Source organism: Sorghum bicolor, chromosome 1, assembly GCF_000003195.3.
Source record: "Sorghum bicolor cultivar BTx623 chromosome 1, Sorghum_bicolor_NCBIv3, whole genome shotgun sequence".
In the NCBI taxonomy this organism is placed as follows: domain Eukaryota; kingdom Viridiplantae; phylum Streptophyta; class Magnoliopsida; order Poales; family Poaceae; genus Sorghum; species Sorghum bicolor.
Window position 1 is genome coordinate 6,248,084 of NC_012870.2, and position 20,251 is coordinate 6,268,334.

Below are 20,251 nucleotides of genomic sequence, written 5' to 3' on the forward strand. Positions count from 1 at the left end.
ATAAAAATAAAAGTGCTCCAGTATCAAAAACTTTTCACCTCCTCAACTAAACAAGGCCCGAGTCTGCTGGCCTTTTCTACTCCTCGCTTCCTGCCGCTGGTTGCTTTACTGTTGCCTATGCTGGTTTCAGCACTACTTTTATCTAAACAGTATTTTCTCTCATAACAAATCAGTATCAACATTAATAGCAGCTGAAAAATCTGTATATTGCAAGTATCTTGTTCGGGTACTACTGATAATGCTTTGATCTTAGTGAGATCTCTTTATGTGCGATGCTTTGTGGCCTAAAATTTAATACATAACATTTTCCCTTGATCCCTCTAAACATAATAAATCTTGACCTCTCTTGTCTGCAGTGCAGTCAAAGATAACAAATCGGCAAGGAAAGTTATGGTACTTTTGCCTCGGAAGGTTGCAGTGGAGTGATGATTTACATGTATATGAAACCTCATTTGCGTCTGAAGTTCACCGCTCTAATGGTAGTTGTATATATGGATCGATATTCTAAACAAGGCCTGGGTCTGCTGGCTTTTTGTACTCCTCGCTTCCTGCCGCTGGTTGCTTACTGTTGCCTGTGCTGGACTGCTGGTTGGCTGCAGCGGCAGCTGCACTGCTGCAGCCAGCTTGCCGAGCATGCCCGAGTCACCACAAACAAGCATAGGTAGGCAACTCATAAAAAAAGGGCACGTGCATATCAATAATGAAAGTAGTCCTTTCTGCAGGATAGTTCCAAACTAGACCTTTCTGAAATGAGACACAGCTGCAGGTATAGAATGACTTACTTTTCAAAATAAACAAAGCCTTATTAGTCATTCGTGTAAAGGGATAAGAAGCACCCCTCAAAGAAGTACCAGATAACATGAAAGTAGTCCTGAACTTGAAGTGCACACTACCTGAAAACGGGATGCCAGCTTGGCACCATCATTTCCTATATGCCCAAATTTAGCAGGTGTAACCTCCTTCTTATTGATCCAATGTAAAATCAGTACGAATTGGTTCTTCACACACTCCCTTAGTCTGCACATTGCAACAGACTTTTAGATGACAGAGCACAGTTGTTGTTCGGTTGGTTTGGATTGAATTATTATTAATTTCTTATAAACATATACCAGATGTCCAATCTATGTGTAAGTTGCATGCCACTGTTAGCTAAGAAATATGCATAAACTGAAGTCAAAGACATTGTAATGTAGGGTTCTAGCTATCTTACCAACAGTGTCAGATAATTTATCGCACGCTCTGCAAATACTGCTATCATGCTCTATATCAAACAGGCAGAACAGTCAACAGTCTCAGAAAGATGTCCTTATCAGCTATCATATCAAGAAAGAACATTATTGTCATTGTGTCCTGTCAATCCCCTTCCCCCCATTAACAATTTTTTTGAACAGCTGACAAATATGAGATAAGGGTAATTGCAGGAAACTAGTCACATTCCATTGTCTTCTTCCAGCATCTTCAAGATCCAAAGATCTGTAAGCCAGAGCAGCAAGATACATTGCTGGATGCAATCTCCTGCAATTCCAAATTGAAGATCTGAGCTAACAAGTATTGTGGATCTTGTGCGTATCAACCAAACTAACCAATTTTAGTCAATAAAACACTTGTGAAACTTACTTTTCAGAAGCCCTAAAAAAACTTACTTTTCAGAATGTTCACTGAAACCATCCCACTGTCTTTGAGATGGAATTGTCCTCCCTTTCTTGTCTCTCCCAAATGTTTCGATATACCATCCACCAGTATCATGCATGTAACAACGAGGCTCAAAAAGCCAATACCTGCGAAAGAGGAGTTATATAAGAGGACTGGTTGCTGTTGCCTTCAACAATGATACATATTTGGAATGTCTTTCGTCCTGAAATGAATTTGTATCAGATGCAATTTAGCATGCATTACTTGCTGGGTTACTTCAAGACTAGGGAAAACTAACGGGGGTTGTTTTCCATGGTTCGGAATACTACTTCTGATTGATCTATTACTCAATTATACATATTTTTTCAAATGACAAGGACACCCTCTCCGGACCTATAACAAGGAAGTCTCGGATCATAAGTCATTTTGCTTTCACTTCATAGAAAGTTAGATTTAGGAAGCCAAAGATTTACTTCCATGTCCCTACCAATCATATATGTAGCTGAACAAAACATGGTCTTCCAGGGCATCTATACTTCTGTTGAACAGAAAAGTAATGTCGGGCAGCATTAGATCTTCTAAATTGTTTAACCTAAAGGTTTCAAATTTAAGGCTTGTGCTCACACCATTACCTCATCAGCATTTCAATCATGTTTGGAATGACTAATTTGCGTGGTTCGATTGATAGAGAAAAATATATACATATCCAACAGGAGTGCAACATGGGCGCACAAGCAGCATAGTAAATTATGCATACCTGCTAGGTGGCAATCGAGCCCTACTACATCGACACTCGCAGGGTGAAACTTTATCTCCAACCTGATACCAGTGCATGTGTTTAACCTGTGCAACATATGCATGCAGCCAACATTCAATCCTTTAGAAGCCCAAAGATTACTTTTGCACCATCATGCGGTCACATAACAAAAGGAACCATTTATTTTGCATGAGTATTTGAATGATGTACGCAAACTTTGTAGAAAAAACAATGTGCATAGTACAGGAATGTTTTCATAGTTCATACCATCAACGTCCGGTGCTTCATAATGACATGTGTCTTTATTCCGTGACCATCATAGACACAGCAAGATCCTTCCTCACCAGTGGTGGCTAATCCAGTAATTGTGCCCAGGAGAAGATTCCCTTGCGTTAAATCAGATAGATCTGCGTTCGGAACAAGATACACATGAATGTGATCTTCCACATCCGATTTGTCAATGCAATCGCATTTGGGGCTCCTAGTTGCAGTAGCAACTAATTTCCCAAATATCCGCAACTCGATATCCTTGAAGGCATCTGATGAAGGAATATAATTTTCATGCCGCATCCCTTGCTTGTTCATATCAACAAAATTCATAGATATAAAATTCATAGATATTGAATCCTTATTCACATTTCTTGAAACTTTTGGAGTAAATTCAGAAGATCTAAACCCAGAGGGTGCCAGTTTTTCACGACAAACATCTGACAGCTCTTTGACACTATCAGCTACACTAACAATACCAAATAGATCACGGCCTGATACAAGGTGTAATAGCTCAGAGGTTTCATACACGGACCTCTCCTCAGCTTCAAAGCAATCAGGAAGGACATCCATGGAGTCGACATCAGGGCCATAGTATGCAGCATGGATTGCTGTGTACAGTTCACTTTCGAGCCTATCAAAATAACCAGAGCCAGTGGCAACCCTCTTCTTGGTAACTATGTCATCAATGGTAAGCCTGTACCATTTCAGCCATTCAACAACATTGCTCTCTCGAGGTACCACAATGCCTGAGCCTGAACCACTTGGGTACACGAACTGAGATGGCCTGGGATGTTTCTGCACAACTCGCCTCTGTGATCGCAGGTAGCTATCATAGTGAACTCTTCTCTGTGAATCTGATAGGATCTGTAATACAAAAGCCTGCTAATTAAGTACGAGCAATTTTTTTTTTCCACCCAGGTGTGTGAACATTAAAAAAAATCAATCGCATCCTCAATAATTAAAACTCAGACAATTATCCATTGCTTCACTCATAATCACTAATCAGCGGGTTCATGTTAAAATTAGAATGCCCATCATCGGAGAAAAAGCCTGTCAGCTTAGTTTAATTAGATACCTCGTAGGCAGCGAGGATCTGAAGGAACCGTCGGGAACCAGCAGCCGCGGCGACGTCTGGGTGGGTCTCTTTGGCTAGGCGATGGAAGGAGGCCTTGATCTCGGCGCTGGAACTGGACTCCCCAACCCCGAGAACCTCGTAGGCACTCTTCCCCGCGAGCTCGTCGTCCGCCGGGGCGGAGGTGCTCACCGGCCGGCCGCGCCACGCAAGAGGAGGAAGGGCCGCCTCGCCGCCGCCGATGCGCGAGAGGAGGAATCGCCGGAGCTCCACGGCGCGAAGCGCCATTGAGTTTGCTGCCGACTGCCGCTGCTGCTTCCGTGGTTTTGCGGAGTGGGCCCGAGTGACGTAGCCACTGATGCAACAATGCGGTGGTGGATGGAAGAGGGCGACTGGGCGGGGAGCCCCGGGAGGGAGACGCCACGTACTCGGGTCCTTTCAGCCCGTCTCTTCGTTGCTGTTTTTTTAGAAAACACCCCGCCCAAGCGTTTTTGTAAAAGAACACCCCGCCACAAGCGTTTTTGTAAAAAACATCCCGGCCAAGCTTGCAGGGGGAAGACTCGTGCTCCGAGGTGAGAGACGGCTCCAGCAGCATTGTATGGCTGTCGCCCCGACTCGACGATGTGCTAATCCCGAGCTCTCTCGCTCTCGCACGCATGATTGTGGTCTATGCGCGCAGAAGAAATCTGTCGTGGCAAAATAACTGTTCATTTTAAGAGCAAGTATTATAATACAGTTAGTTGTTGGCTGTAAGATTTCTTTACAGTTTTTTTGCAGGCCACTAATATAATAGTTAGCTCATCACTATTAATATATAGCACACTTATCTGTCTCACAGATTTTTTTTTTATTTTTGTGTCTGAGCAGCCTGTAATCTTAGAGCCCGCTTTTACTCTCTCCTCTTCTCTTTTCTCTACCTCAGTATTTAGCTGACTTACAGCCTGCTATAATACTTGCTCTAATCTCTATATGACCCTTTATAAGCAGTTTTGAAGATTTTAATTTTTCCTTTTAAATTTATTTCAATCGAATCTTTGAAAAAAATGTAAATTATAAAAAAATAAAAAATCTAATTTTGTTGAACTTCACATAAGTAGATTTATAAGTGAACATATAATATAGTATTCCCTCCATCCTAAATTATAAGTCATTCTAAAAATCTTAGAAAGTTAAAGCATGTCGAGTTTGACTAAAACTATAGAAAAAAGTTTTGTTACATCAAATAAATATATTATGAAAATATAATTAATGAAGAACCTAATGATATTTAGTTTGTATCGTAAATATTATTATCCTATCATATAAATTTGGTTAAACTTGAGATTCTTTGACTCTACAAGATTCTTGGAATGACTTATAATCTGGGATGAATGAAGTATGTTTTAGGCCTTGTTTAGTTCACCCCAAAAATCAAAAACTTTTCAAGATTCCATGTCACATCGAATCTTGTGGCACATACATGAAGCATTAAATATAGACAAAAACAAAAACTAATTACACAATTTACCTGTAAATCATGAGATGAATCTTTTAAGCCTAGTTTATTCATGATTAGACAATAATTGCCAAATAAAAATGAAAATACTATAGTACCCAAAACCAAAAAAAAATCGAAACTAAACAAGACCTTAGTACAAAGTTTTTGTTGTGGCTTTAAATATATGTTTTCCTATAATTAGTTGGAATAATTCATAGTTGTAGTTTCTATGATTCAATTGTAGCAAAATTTTTATAATGGGCTAATTAATATATGATTAAACTGTAGTAAAAATCTCATACTCATTGGATCATATATAGCTTACTTATAATTTTATTTATATCTAACAAGCATAAACTTAAATAAAATATATAACTAAGTGATACATGATCCAATGAGTATGAAATTTTTACCACAGTTTATACATACAATAACTAGTTCACTGTAAAGATTTCATCACAATTGGACTATAGCAACTGCATCTATAAAATATTATATTTCTGTTTTATTATAGAAAAGCATATATCTAAAACTACAACAAAAAACATGTACTAAAACATATCATATTATATGTTCACTGTATATATCTACTCATGTACAGTTCAATAAAATTAGATTTTCTATTTATTATTTTTCTATGTTTTACTATGATTTTTTTCAAACATTCAACTGATAAAATAAAATGGAAAAAGATAAAATTGTCTTCAAAGTCGCTTATAAATTAGGGAGATAAAGTAAATGGTTTTAAAAGTTGAACGAAATATTAAAAAGATAAAATGAATGGTTTTAAAAGTTGAATGAAGAATTTTAGCCGGAAGTTCAGTTTGAAAAATTGGACCCGTAACTTGTTGGAGATACTCTAACATTGAGCCACACACCCACGCACCTAACACCCGCCACAGTTTCTCATCCTCTTCGCAGCACAGGCGCTCCATCTATTCTTCTCCTCTCTCCCCCACTCACGCTGAGGCCTTGTTTACTTCTCCTACAATCTCCTACAATACAACTAAAAAGACTAAAGAGGGGACATTTTTTGGTGCGACATCTCTTTCGTCCTGCCTCGTCGGTTTGCCCCTGCGACCTTTCACCTCGTTTCCCCCGTGGTATAGCTAGCTCAGAAAAGGAAATCGCCATCCGCAAGATCCGCTCCTGCGACCATCTCCTCTAATTCCACCTCATCTCCTCCCAAGATCCTGCTCCAATCACGCAGGTCCGCCGCCGAGCACGCCGCTGCCCATCCCCGCAACCTGCGGCCGCACATGTCACCGGTCCCCGTCCTCGCACGTCGCCTGATAATCCCACGCCAAATCATGCGGTGCCCCGCAAAGGCAAGACCAATCCCTCTCGCCCGCAGTCCTCGCCTTGCGCCCCCTTATGCCTGCAGCACGCTCGTTGCACCAGCGTCGTTGTTCTCACCATGCGCTCGCGATGAGCATGTCGTCCTATCCGCTCGTCGTCGTGGAAGGCGACCATGGCAGCAAGAACTTGGCGAGGACTGGATGTTGCTCCAACCCGCCCTCGCCATCTCGGGCTTCGCTGCTGCCCGAGTCCACCTGGCCTGCTTTGCCTGCCAAGCCACCGCACAGCCGGTTGGTGAGGAACGACTCCAGCCCTGGCCGGCAAGGACAGGCCAGTGCCCTAACTCGAGCCTTCGTCAAGCAACTCAATAGGTATTGTATTCGGATCTAGGTGCTACTAACTTTGATAGTTTGATCCCTTTCAAATATTATAAGCCGTACATGTGCACACCCAATGTTCTTTATTGTATCTGTTTTGACCGCTTTCAGAGATTAGCAGCAATATATGTGCACACCCCAATGTCATTTACTGTATGCATGCTGCAGTTCTTTGTTCTTTTGATCTGCTTTGCTCTGAATATTCCTAGCCCTTATCTCAGTTACCAAAGTTTTCTGAGACCTAGCACTGCAGAATTGTTAGAGTGCCTTGATGGCTTGTGTCAGTTATGATTTTTTAGTGCAGTTATGCAACCATGTCTGTGAAAGAATACATTGAGGAATCGAACCTTTTTATACTGCAGTTAGGCACGAATGGTTCAGCTTAGATGTTGATTTGTGAACAGTATAAAAATGGGAATCTTCACTTTCAGCTATCAAATTGGATGGGCATAGTTTTTGGGTTTCGTCAAGTTGCAGTCAAAAGTGGATCCTTTTACTTTGGTTGCTCGTTGTGGCTCCTCAGAATGAAAGAAATAATCAAGGTAACCACCATACATATCTTGCACATTCTTGACACCTGCATGCAGGTTCAGAGGTGAAAATTCAAGCTCTACAAAGTGTTGCATTGAACCACAACCAATTTGGAGAAATCGGGCTGCTATGTGCACTTATCTCAATAGCAGTGTGTTTGTTCTCTCCCCAGCATTATCTCCCTCTCTGCATCCCACAATATAGGATAGATGATTTGCTAAGTTTTTAGTTACTCAGAATTCAGAACTCAGGTTTTAAAGTCTGACACCATTCTTCACTTCCTAGATTGTCCAAGTTCTAGAGTTCATTGGAAAGGAAGAAAACCCGCATCTTCTCACACCTTTAATTTTGCAGTTATGTTAATCTTTACCTCCTGTCAACACTGACTATTGTCATATTCTTTTTTTTCCTTTGGTTTTCAGATACCCATTTACATCACATCAAGTGGTGCCTCCTCTTGATTGGGAGCAATATGTGTCTAGAATAGCAAAATATACTCACATAACAAGACCGTAAAAGGTTCGAACTCTGTTGGATGAAGTACTTAAGCCTTATAATTCTTGTTGCACGCTTTTATTCATCTCAAAATTTAAACATGGGTCCAGTTTTTTTTCAACAAAAAACATGGGTCCAATTGAATTATTACCCTACTTGTACTAGGTTTTTGAATTGCTATGTTTCATGAAAATACAAGACATGTCAGGGACTGGAGTGCAGTGAGCACATGCCTACGTGTGCAGGAACAAGGCCGTTGGCCGCCGCCAACTAGCAACTATCAGTAGAGATTTGCTTAATTTTAGTTTTAGGGCTTCTAATTTTTTTCCAAAGCTCTGCTTCTCAATTTAGATTCAGGGCTCCAAATTTCTTTGTGTGTTGAATGATTTCATTCTTTCTTGACGGTGTGGAAATGAGTAGTTGTGTTCTGATTTTATTTTCTGTGTTTTGTGCAGGTTCTCCTCCTCTTTGTCTCATGCTGCATCTCATGCACAACATTTGGCATCAGGTAACTAGCAGTCACGGTGATTTTTGAAGCACTCAAACTGATTCCAGTGACCACGACGCGTTAGAGAGCACGATGGGCAAGGTCGAGGAGTGGCATCAGGGGATTAGGAGCCTCGGTGATTTTTGAAGCACTTATAATGATTCCGGTGATTAGGTAATTTCGTCATGCATTGTTTCATTTTCAAACTCAATTTGACTTTAGGCTGGAAGGTTTTAGTTTCATTTTGGCTTAGTTGTATTACATTTTCTTTCTCAATACTTTTAGGCTTTCAAGTTTGGAAGAAATAAAATGCTCACATCTTTATGGCCCCTTGTGATTGACACTGAGAAACATCTAGAATGTTCATGAAATTCAAAAATAGTAGATGATCTCTTTGTTTTTTTAAGTATAGATTGGATGTCTTTATAATCTAGCATTAAGCATTGGATGCCCACTCTTCTACCAGAATGAAACAAGTGAAACAATCAAATCAATGGTGAATTCTTAGGACACAAATATGCAATGTATTTATTTTTCAAGCGATCTATGCAGGGTTCAGGGATTCCACTGAACCTCATGTCTGCCTAACACAACATTATACTTGAGCAATTCCTTCCTTCAGTTCAGTACTCGTCTTCGATCGCTAAGCTGACCTTTGCATTTTTTCAGACATGAAAACTGAGAGTGCCTTAACAGCAACGATGGCTGCGGAGGAGTGCAAAAGCATGGGCCATCAAGCTTAAGCACACGGTCGGACGGTGACCTATGCACGGACAAGCATCCCGCGGTGACTAGCCTGTACAAAACAGGAAAGAGGGAAGGGAATGAGGAAGAAGATGGGACAATTTGATCTAGAAATTGTGATAAATGCATTCAAGTGGTATATTTTGGAACATAAATGACATATTTTCCCATTGCAACACAAATGTTGGCCACTTTCATAAAATTGTACACATATTCCACATATTTTTGAGAATACAGAGGGATTTATGCTCAAAGCAGAATAGCAATGCCCTGTTTTGCTTAGGACCTCTTACTAGGTAGGCACTATTTCTTCTTGACAACCTAACCTTAATGTGCCAAAAATATATATGTTCTTATATGTTCAAAACTGTTTGGTCAATAAGTTAATTATAGACGTAGTACTAGCTTGTTGTTCTTACTTCAGGACAGGGAAGTGTCACAGGTGAAAAAACAAATTTTGTTATATGTTCTATTTTCTGGCTACACATCGTCAGCACTGCAAATTTGACTGGAATGTGGTAGAGTCCCTCGAGGTGCTATGCCAACCTTACCTAGAGCACCTAGAAGTCGTTTAAGATAATGACACGGTCTCCAAAACATAATTTTGACCTCTTATTTTTATATAAAAAATTAGGAAACAAATGATATATATATATATATATCAATATATGTATCTTTTATGAAAGTATTTTTCAAGACAAATCTATTATATAATTTTCACATTTGCAAACTCAATAATTTAAAAGTTATTAATAATTTATATTCTCAATGTTTGACCCAAACCTTGTCTAAAACGACTTCTAAATCCTATATGGAGGGAGTATATGTTTTTGAAGTTTACTCTGAAAATTTTTATCTGAATTTTAGAGTTCTTAATTAATACAGTTGGTGTAAATTTTTGATGATATGCTTTTTGCCAATTTACATTTATACTCAAAATGTCCATAGGATGTTATAGAGATACGGTGAAACTTGTTCAAAAATTTATTGGTGCACGAAGGAAATGAATATTGGACATTTTTTTCTAACGATATAAAACATTACCTTAGCCACATCATAGAAAGGTCAACACAATAGAGTTTGTGAGCTTACAACTCCACGCTCTCTGTAAAGTCATTTTAACATCGATATTTAGTTTTATAATATTGTTATCTTATCATGTGATTTCTTGTGTTTTTGATATAAAATATTAGCTATCCCGTAGCAACGCACGGGCATGCTACCTAGTCTACCCAAAATCTAAAATTTTTAAGATCTTTTGTCATATTGAATTTTTAGACACATGCATAGAGTATTAAATATAAACGGAAATAAAAACTAATTGCACAGTTTGGTCGAAATTTACGAGACGAATCTTTTGAGCCTAGTTAGTCTATAATTGGATAATAATTATCACAAACAAACGAAAGTGCTACCGTGTTGCGAAAAAATTTCGAAAAATAACTAAGGCCTTGTTTAGTTTACAAAAATTTTCAAGATTCTCTATTACATCGAATCTTTGTACGCATACATGGAGCGTTAAAAATAGACGAAAACAAAAATTAATTGTACAGTTTGTCTGTAATTTGCGAGACGAATCTTTTGAGCCTATTTATTCCGTAATTAGACAATAATTGTCACATACAAACAAAAGTGTTACGGTAACCAAAACTAAAATTTTTCACGATCCAAATGTTACGGTAGCCAAAACCAAAATTTTTCGCGAGCCTTAACAAGGCCTGAGCACAAAGGCGGCGCTCAGGCTCAGGCTCTCACCGACGGCGGGACAGTCCCAAGCTCAGCGGTGGCATCAGTGGCTCGCCCTCCTGCCTCTGGCTAGTCACCTCGCGCTTGCCTCCGTCCTCCACACACCGGCCAACGATCCTTCGTACCATCGACGACGTCTGGCCCCTGCGGCTGCGCCGCGTGCCACGCACGGCCGGTGGGCAGCTGGAGCCGCTGCTCCACCAAGGCAGTCGCGCCGCTTTGGGACCGCGCCATAGTGAAGCGCTAGGCTTTAGCGCGCTGAAGCGTGCGCTTAGCAGGGGCAGACCTCGCACTAGGGCCATGTTTGGTTCTATTTTTTCTTTTAAAAATAGACGCGGTAGTACTTTTGTTTATATATATGATAAATATTATTTAATTATAGATTAAATAGATTTAAAAAAATTGTCTTACAAATTACAAATAAACTGTATAATATCGTAAAATTTGATGTGATAGAGAATATAAAAAAATTATAAATTTTTCTCAACTAAAGAAGGCCTAGGACAGCCCAGGCCATGGCTCTCGTCGTGGCCCAAGTAACATGAGAGCAGCTCTTCTGGCCCATCAAGCACTCCAGGAGTAGGTCAACAGACGCCGCTCGGCGCTCGCGTGTCGTGTCTCCGTTGCGAGTCGCGGCCGCCGCCGTCGCCCCACGGCTACAACGCGCCACCGGCCGCCGAGCCGTGCCGCCGTCCGACCGTCGCCGTTCTGTCCCTCGCGGCCTCGCCCTCTCCGCTCTGCACTCCGCGGCCGGCTCGGCTCCTTCCTCAAATCCTCAGCCAGGCGCCGCCCGCTCGACTCGGCACACCGACCGGCCGACTCTGCTCGGCTTCCGTCGCTGCCTCGCTGGCTGGCCAAGCCGACTAGCCGAGGCCGAGCAGTTGCAGGTGAGCAGACAGCAGAGCAGAGCAACTGAGCAAGCGTCCGTAAGGCCTGCCATTGGTTGTCCCTCTTGACTGTGAGTGGATTGGGCACTGCCATCAGCTTAACCCGGTGCGCACCCTTACCATGATGGTCCTCTGTAATTCACATCCTCTTCCTGTGCTATGAATGATCTTTGATCTGAACGCTGCATCAGAGCAACTGCATATTTTTACTGATATATATTATGACTATTTGGAAATGATTTATAAGCAAGCGGCTTGTATGCCTGTATTCTTGTTGATGATGCTAGTGAGAGAACTTATAGAACTAGTATTATTTAGTCGAAGAACATGTCTCGATTTGCAAACTTTCCATAAGAATAGTTGTTTTTCTCTGTGACACACATGTATATGGTCATATAGGTTATGGTGTAGGTTTTGGTTTTTGGCCGCTAAAAATTTGGCCCTAGTCTTGGCTAAACCCTGGGTCCGCCACTGGTGCTTAGTGCCGTTTTTTGGAACCCTGCTTGGGCTTAGCATTATGAAGTGAAAAGAGTATAATCAGTGCCCCCTCTTGCTGCTTTCAGGTCTGCCACTGCCGTCGCTGTTGCTGTGGGCAAGGAACGAAGCGCTCCCCCGTTCTCAATGGAGCACATTTTCTTTTCGATGCACCGGATAGCCTCTCGCTCGGTGAGACATCAGGTATTCAATTGTTTATTGCTTCCAAGGATTCTCCCCCACTTCTCCCCTAATTATCCTGTGCAAAATTGCAGTTTTTTCCTTGCCCATCCCTCCTGACTGTTCCGGTAATCCAGAACAATTGTGTTTTCCCTCCAGTTTTCTAGCTTATTATCGCTCCTTTTTGCCTAGGGTTTGCTTGGAAGGGGATGGTACAGCTCTGCTGCGAAGGGGGGCCCTTCGATCGCCGGTGTAAGCGACATCATTGCTGTCGCATCAGGGAAAGGCGGCGTAGGCAAGTCCACCACTGCAGGTCTACATTTCTCTTAACACTAGAATAGCTCGCATTTGTCCAATTCTTGTTCAGATTTGATATTGGTGCAGATGGCTTTAAGGATGATGTGTTGTGATTGTGGAGCTTGAATCTTTTAGATCTGTTTGGAGGTATATTGAAACCAAAAGTTGGGTTGTGCTAAAGATACTTCCTAGTTCTTATTAGCTATCTTGAAGCAGAAAGGGTTCTTAACTTGAGTCGAGGAGATAGATGCCAATGATTTTGGTGCATAATTTTTGTTTTAACTTTTAAACAATGATGGCAATATAAAGTTAGCAGTTGTCTTGTAGTCATATTTCTTGAGTTCCTGCTCCATTTTTGTTTCTTTCTGTTCACTAGAGTTAAAATTGCTCCTTCATATTGGCAATTGTATTCATGCAGTTAACATTGCTGTAGCACTTGCCAAAGAGTTTAAGCTTCAGGTTGGTTTGCTAGATGCCGACATCTATGGACCATCCGTTCCCACAATGATGAATCTCCATGCCAAGCCTGAAGTAAGTGAAGGTACCTGTTGGATCTCTTTCAGCACATCCATGGTGTACACCATATGCATTCTTATATATGTTAAAACTTGTCAGGCTATCCACCTAGGACCTTGGTTGTCTTGTTTAGATTTTTTTAGATTTATCTTTTATCATGATACTGTTGCATATCAAAATTTGATTTGTGTGAATTGAATCATATCAGAAAAAAATGAAGAAATGTTTACTGGACACAACCTTGCTAAATGAAAAGTACAAGTCAAAACACTGTGCTGTAAAAACCAAAGATAAGCATGTTTTTAGAACTCGGTTGCTCATTTTTCCCTGATATCTTTTCTCTTGCTACATGGTTAAACAAAACTATTCATGTTCTTTTCATGGCTGCGCCATTTTTTTAATTAAATGGTGCTTAACTCTCTAGGGCTTGTTTGGTTTGGTGGGGGTTGGAGGGGGATTAAAGGGTATTAAATCCCTTGCAAGCCAAAAACCCTCTTATCCTCTCCAATCCCCTTGAGGAGGGGATTAAGTGAACAAGGCCTTGGCTAGACTACAATGACAGGTTCATTTTTTAAGGTGATCTAATTTAATTAAATGAACAGCAATTGATTGGCCATTGCACTAGTTTTAGTTTGGTTCAGTTGAAACCGCAAACCATCAAACTTATTACCTTTTGAACAAGTTTGATAAACACCAGGCAGTCCAAAATTAACATGGGAAAGTGTTTTTCACTGATCAGAATTTTAATCTATGTCTAGCTGAGCAGTGAGCTAAATACAGCTATTTGGAAATGTAATTCTTCACTATTCTTTAATAGATGTACAGCGATTACCCTGCCAAGCCTGTTAACTGGTCAACTAATTCCTGGACCATGGCTATAATATGGGTACCTTTTTTTAACTACAATTGCATTTGCTGTTCCTTTGTCGGTTTATTATTTTTTAATTACATATTTCTTTTTTGCAGATATGAAGATGATTCCAGTTGAGAACCATGGTGTGCGATGCATGTCCATTGGTTTTCTTGTAGACAAAGATGCACCAATTGTTTGGAGAGGTCCTATGGTTTGTCTTTGCATGTGCTTCTCTTAAGTTCTCCTTTGAAGTGTCTATAAACCCTTTGGCCATTTATCATGTCGAAACATTTCCTTTTCTGTTGCATGTTTAGTGCATAAAAACATAAACTGAAATGTAGACATGCATATTATTGTGAAAACATGTTTATATGGAAACAAATCACAGACTGTTGCAGCTTTAGTTACTTTCTGTTCTTGCATATTTTAAGGCCTTGTTTAGTTCACCCCAAAAACCAAAAAGTTTTCAAGATTCCCCGTCACATCGAATCTTTCGACACATGCATGAAGCGTTAAATATAAACAAAAATAAAAACTAATTGCACAGTTTACCTGTAAATCGTGAGACGAATCTTTTGATCCTAGTTAGTCTATGATTGGACAATATTTATCACAAACAAACAAAAGTGTTACAGTAGCGAAATCCAAAATCTTTTCGCATCTAAACAAGGCCTTAATGCAACAAAACTGGTCTAGGGTTAGGATCATGAAGGGCTGGTGTATGTGAACAGTTTTGTTTTATATTTTCACTCCATGCATGTGATGTTACAATTAAATCTTATAGATGGTGAAATGGCTAATTTGAAATTCCTTTGAATTACTGCTTGAAAAAAACAAGTTTTGCAGCTGATTGAAATATGTAATGATGGTGAATTGGCTTTTGCTATATTCGAATGAGTTGCCATCGGTAATATTTTACATAGATATAATGCTGTAGTTTCATATTTACGATTTGTGTTCGTTTGTCAAGTTCTATGTTGGTAATACTACTTTTATCTTGGTATATCAGGTAATGAGTGCTCTTGAGAAGATGACAAGGGGAGTTGCTTGGGGGGACCTTGATATTCTTGTTGTTGATATGCCCCCAGGCACTGGTGATGCTCAACTATCGATGTCCCAAAGGCTTCGGTTATCTGGTATTTATACATCTGACTATGAAGCTGCAAATGCTGATTGGATACATATTTTAAATTTTAGTTTTTACATATTGTTTCTGCAGGTGCTTTAATTGTTTCAACTCCTCAAGATATTGCTCTTATTGATGCTAGAAGAGGAGCCAACATGTTCCGCAAAGTTCAAGTTCCTGTACAGTCTGTTTAACTTCGTCTATCTTCTTTGTCTCCATAACTGTTTGTCTGTATCACATTTTAAATTTCTATTTCAAGTTATAATTCTTCAGTTTATTCTGTTAATTTTGTTTTTAGTTTTTTCTAAACTTCGTCAGTTACTGTTTTGTAGTCGATTGTATGTCAACCCTGAAAATAAGGGTATCACTTATCCACCTTATATCTAGTTTTCACATCACAACTGAGTATTTTGGTTTCACAGATTCTGGGATTGGTAGAGAATATGAGTTGCTTTAAGTGCCCAAAATGTGGTGAGAAATCTTACATCTTCGGGGAAGGTGGAGCACAGAGAACTGCAGAGGAAATGGACATGAAATTACTTGGTGCTGTGAGTGAATCTTGTCATAATTGATTTCATTTGGCACCAATTCTTGAGTTGTGATGATTATGCTTGTCTCTTTTATATCTGAGAAAGGATGAATCTTTTTCAAAGATTAGACTGTTACTTCAATTTCCATGAATTTCAGATGCAGAGAACATTCTGTTAGGAAAGCACCCAAATTTGGTTTTACTGCAGATGGATAATTGGCATCAGTTTTATATATGTTTTATTTACATATACATATGAGCTTATGGTACACAGCGGTTGTTTTTCTTCAATAGGTACCTCTTGAAATCGGCATCAGAACAGGTTCAGACGAAGGCCAGCCTATCGTTGTATCATCACCGAACTCTGCATCCGCGCAAGCGTACGTAAATATTGCTGAGAAGGTGACTCAAAGGCTCAATGAGCTAGCAGAGGAGCGACGGATGGGCCCAGAAATCTTACTTTGAGAAATTCAGGCCGCTTTTGTTCACACCTTTACCCGTTTCACGCTAGGGCTGCAAAGAAATTATATCTCTACTGATAAGTAGATTGTTTTTTTTAGGCAAAAGATAAGTAGATTGTTGTTGGAAGTAAACTTTAAATTTTATTATCAGTTGGGCTGGAAATTTACTCAAATAAACCTCTGCTGGCAGCCTTGCCTTTGTCATGCATGTCCTTTGCCTAGTCTCTGCGTTCTGCATGACTCGTTGAATGATATTATTATGTGGACTGTGCTTTTAGCATGCAATATTATCGGCAAAATATTCAGTGCAAACCACATCTTCGGTACAATCCATGAAAATCCAATTAAAATCATACTTAAAAGTTTTTTAAAAAATTAAATTTATGCACGCCAATAGTGCATATATAGATGTGTATTGTCACAAAAATTGAGATTCAAACTTGTTTTATAAAAATTCGTATGAAAATAACAAATTTTATTTACATATGCACTAGAGGACAAAAATCTAGGAACATATGAGTTTCTATAAAAGAAGATAGAATCTCAAATTTTATGACAGTGCACATCTATAGATGCACTATTGGTGTGTATAGTTTTAAACTTTTTGAAAACTCCTAAGTATGGTTTTGAAAATAGTTTTCATGATTGCACTGAATATGTGGTTTGCACAGGATATTTTGTCTATATTATCACCTTTCCACATGTGAACACTCCTGTTTATTTGGCATCTAGGGCTGCTGCCTAGTAGTGTGTGTAGGCTAGAAGAGAGGTCATATGGGTGTTAGCGGGCTAGTGTTGGCAATGGGTAAATCCCCATCGGGTATGAACTCCCCAGACCCATCCCCGTGACAACAATATGACACCACGGGTATCCCCATATACAGTGATGGGTGGGAGAATTTCCCCAGACCCATACCCGGGTGGGTAAATTAGACCCAGCGGGTCACCCATACTCGCCAAACATCAACAATTCACAAGCACCAGTCACGTAGTAGCAATTCACAAGCATCGTCACATAGCCATTCACAAGCATCGTCACATAGCCACCTCACCATATACCTAGCAAATAGTAACATAATAATTTCTGCTGCAACCACTAGTCACAACACCATAATAGTTCATTGTCCATACAAATCACGTAGTAGAGAGTAGTACTTTGCTAGCACTACATAGGGTTTCAATGTATAGGCTGCCGGTGGACTGGTGGCTGGTGGGCTTCTTTAGTTTTAGGCTGGGTATTTTTCACCCATGAGTAAATGGGTATGGGGACTATTAGAACGTCCCCATACCCGCGTACCCAATGGGTGAAGGGTTTGCTCCGTTTGTGTACCCATGGGTACTGGTTTCACTCCATATTGATACCCTAATAGAGTAAATACCCATCGGGTCGCGGGTCGTGGGCCCCATTGACATCTTTATAGCGGGCCGACACCGGGCTGATGCTAGTCTACCGCGCTGGGTCATCTTTAAAAACTGAAACCGCGTCGCGGTCTTTGCAAAATAGCCCTCCACGTCATCTATCTCTTGATATCCGTCGGATCTCCCGATAGAGAGTCGAAAGCCGTCGGATTGGCTCATGGCGACGCTTCTGTCTAGATCCTTCGAGAAAATTTCAATCGCAAATCTTTCCAACACAGTCCTTTTTCTAATTTGTTTCCAGTCCTCTTCCCCGTACCTCTGATGCCCCTGCTGGCCGCCGCCCTCCGAACGCACACCACCACCCAGTCCGCGGCAACGGCATCGCCCGCGCCGAGGAGGCCATCAGCTCCTCCTCTTCCTCGAGGGCCCCACCTACACACCTAGCAGGGCGCTTTTCTCTTCCTCGACGCGGACACGACGGACAACGTCTCGGACCTGTCCCTCGGCCAGTTGGCCTCCGCCTCCACATCTCCGTTGGCGCCTCCTGCTTCCCCTACAGGCATCTGCGCCTTGCTCTCCTCGGCCCTCCATGTACCGTGCATCGCTAAGGAGCTCCCATCCCTACCGCCGCCGGTGCGAGTGCCGCCAGCGCAGACCACGCTGGGTCATTCCCAGGCCATCACCAAAGATGAAAGACCTCGCGTCCTCTCCTACCCACCAGGCCACCAGTGCCATCAGGCTTCAAATTTTACAACAGCACCAAGCTGATGGAGAATGACAATGTAAGGCTCCACACCTCAATTCATGTGTAATTAAGAATGCAATAGATACTCCGTATTATTAACACTGCTCATATAAGTATTGCTTCTAAAAATCAGTTCAATCTTATCCGCTGTATATATAAATGATAAAATCATAGTAGTGCTCAGTTTGTGCTAATTCTATAGGATATATGCTTGATTACAAATTTATAACATGATTGCAGGCAAAGCTACTGATCCGCTCAATTGGAGTTCCTCAACAAGGAAGGAAAGCAACTTGAGCTATCAGCATTGTCAAAGATTTTCCTCTGTACGCTTGTGCAACTGAAAAGGTAGGTCTGGATACAAGGTTGTTTCAGCAATAGATATGGCTTTTCATTTCTTTAGCAGTTGGAAAAATATAGGTCTGGGTACTTGCATATTGGTCATGATTTCCCAGTTTTAAAATTACTAATTTACTTAAGATTGACCTGTTCCATGATGATATGAAATAGTTGTGAGATACCTGTAAGCTTAACTTCAGAACGAATATTTGATTGTCCTATTTGGTCACATATGAGCAATTTGGTATACAATACAACTGCTTTCTTGCTTACAGACGACACAACCAATCTTTGAGATAATGCACAACTAACCCAAATTGCCCGATAGTAAGATACAAAATATAATGACAATTGGAAAAATGTGTCTGACAAAATTAGCTCTAATAGATAATTTTAGTTTTAGTTTTCTATTCATCATTTAAAGGATAAATTTTTGTATTAACACAAGTGAGCTGCATGTTGCAGCTACGAGATACCCGCCGGTTTAATTTGAAAACAGCAAACGTTGGATTATAGTGTAGATGAAGCAATATCATGGTGACATATAGGCATTTGAAACACAAACTTATATTTATCTGCCAGAGACAAACCTTACTTGTCAGTAGAATTACATTCTTTCTTATACATCCTAATCAAACTTATAGTTTGTAAAAGTTGTTATTTGAATTTACAATATGCATTTCTTCTATTTTTGCTTCATACATATTTTTTATTTTACCTTCAGGTCAAATAGCTTGACAAACAAGAGGTAATATAACTCCTTTGGTTCCTTCTGAAGACTTTATAGGGCAACAAGGAACTTAGAATGAAGTCGCTTCCATGTTAAGAAACAGATAGATCTGCTGACCAATTATCGACCACCAGGGATATTCTCATTTAAGTTTTGCAGTCTCTCCGTTTGGACTCTACCACTGAAAATAAAAAGGTTGCCAGGTGTTAATTTCACAGTTACATGTTCTTCTAAAACCTGTGTCCAGGTATTTGAATTCAGAGTTTTAAGAAAGAGCAGATTGCAATGAACATTTTAGCTCCTTATTAAATGGCAAACTGAGGCCACCCCATGTTGCTATCCCATTTGAGGAAGTTAGTAGCAATCCAACAATTTCTGGAAGCAGCGACTGCGATGCTCACTTTCTTTTACCATTCATATAGATTAATCAATTAATGCTAAACATAGATATACATCACATTTACCCATAACTGCATATTTTTCTGTTAATGTTTCTTCATTATGCAAACAATACACACCATGCTAAAGTATTTCTGGCAGTGTACCCAATAGGTTTCACTGCTAAAGTTATTACATATTAACTGACAAATGTACTAATGAATCTGTTAAGTAGTGCTTCCCCTCCCTGCCATCCTTTTGTTTCAAGTATCTGGCAGGGAGGGGAAGCACTACTTAACAGTCAAGAGATGGCAGGGAGGAGAAGCACTACTTAACAGAAGGTGAGCAGCCGAGAGATAGTGGACGGTTGGCATGTTTGATCGTTTCCTCTGCAGCAGAGTGGTCGACACTCAAGCAGTCCAAGGAAGTGGATGTTCAGTCGAAACCCAGGAAAATTTGGACACCACCTTTGGTGAATACCGTTAACATC

General features: G+C 40.4%; 2 protein-coding genes and 2 long non-coding RNA genes across 6 annotated transcripts; 3 read left to right on the top strand and 1 right to left on the bottom strand.

Annotated features, from left to right (window-relative positions):
• Positions 182-4,159, bottom strand: LOC8086202. 2 transcript variants are annotated; one of them, XM_021460262.1, is made up of 7 exons: positions 3,735-4,159; positions 2,657-3,523; positions 2,390-2,475; positions 1,644-1,778; positions 1,211-1,515; positions 894-1,017; positions 182-760 (listed from the first exon to the last, which is right to left on the bottom strand). In XM_021460262.1, the coding sequence occupies exons 1-5, from the start codon at positions 4,017-4,019 to the stop codon at positions 1,341-1,343; spliced, it is 1,548 nt and encodes a 515-aa protein (XP_021315937.1). In that variant the 5' UTR covers positions 4,020-4,159; the 3' UTR covers positions 182-760; positions 894-1,017; positions 1,211-1,340. The 2 variants fall into 2 exon arrangements, with proteins under 2 accessions (XP_021315937.1, XP_021315898.1); XM_021460223.1 differs by having other exon boundaries at positions 182-1,017.
• On the top strand, positions 7,320-9,421 carry LOC110432057. Its single transcript, XR_002449542.1, has 3 exons — positions 7,320-7,934; positions 8,366-8,571; positions 9,067-9,421. It is a non-coding gene; the product is annotated as an uncharacterized LOC110432057 (long non-coding RNA).
• On the top strand, positions 11,464-16,462 carry LOC8086203 (iron-sulfur protein NUBPL). 2 transcript variants are annotated; one of them, XM_021451564.1, is made up of 9 exons: positions 11,464-11,880; positions 12,338-12,452; positions 12,621-12,741; positions 13,144-13,266; positions 14,208-14,305; positions 15,104-15,230; positions 15,314-15,399; positions 15,643-15,768; positions 16,044-16,462. In XM_021451564.1, exons 2-9 carry the CDS (start codon positions 12,396-12,398, stop codon positions 16,212-16,214), a joined length of 909 nt encoding a protein of 302 aa, XP_021307239.1. In that variant the 5' UTR covers positions 11,464-11,880; positions 12,338-12,395; the 3' UTR covers positions 16,215-16,462. The 2 variants fall into 2 exon arrangements, with proteins under 2 accessions (XP_021307239.1, XP_021307240.1); XM_021451565.1 differs by having other exon boundaries at positions 11,464-11,774.
• Positions 17,881-20,207, top strand: LOC110431827. Its single transcript, XR_002449292.1, has 3 exons — positions 17,881-18,351; positions 18,555-18,662; positions 19,378-20,207. It is a non-coding gene; the product is annotated as an uncharacterized LOC110431827 (long non-coding RNA).

What these genes read in the sequence shown, in the direction of transcription:
- LOC8086202 (XM_021460262.1), bottom strand. Translation starts at nt 4,019, where the DNA reads ATGGCGCTTCGCGCCGTGGAGCTCCGGCGATTCCTCCTCTCGCGCATC. An exon ending in AGATCCTCGCTGCCTACGAG is followed by an intron (nt 3,524 to 3,734) that starts GTATCTAATTAA and finishes TTTGTATTACAG; the next exon opens with ATCCTATCAGATTCACAGAG. An exon ending in GCTCGATTGCCACCTAGCAG is followed by an intron (nt 1,779 to 2,389) that starts GTATGCATAATT and finishes CCTCTTTCGCAG; the next exon opens with GTATTGGCTTTTTGAGCCTC.
- LOC8086203 (XM_021451564.1), top strand. Translation starts at nt 12,396, where the DNA reads ATGGAGCACATTTTCTTTTCGATGCACCGGATAGCCTCTCGCTCGGTG. An exon ending in AGGCAAGTCCACCACTGCAG is followed by an intron (nt 12,742 to 13,143) that starts GTCTACATTTCT and finishes GTATTCATGCAG; the next exon opens with TTAACATTGCTGTAGCACTT. An exon ending in CCAAAGGCTTCGGTTATCTG is followed by an intron (nt 15,231 to 15,313) that starts GTATTTATACAT and finishes TTGTTTCTGCAG; the next exon opens with GTGCTTTAATTGTTTCAACT.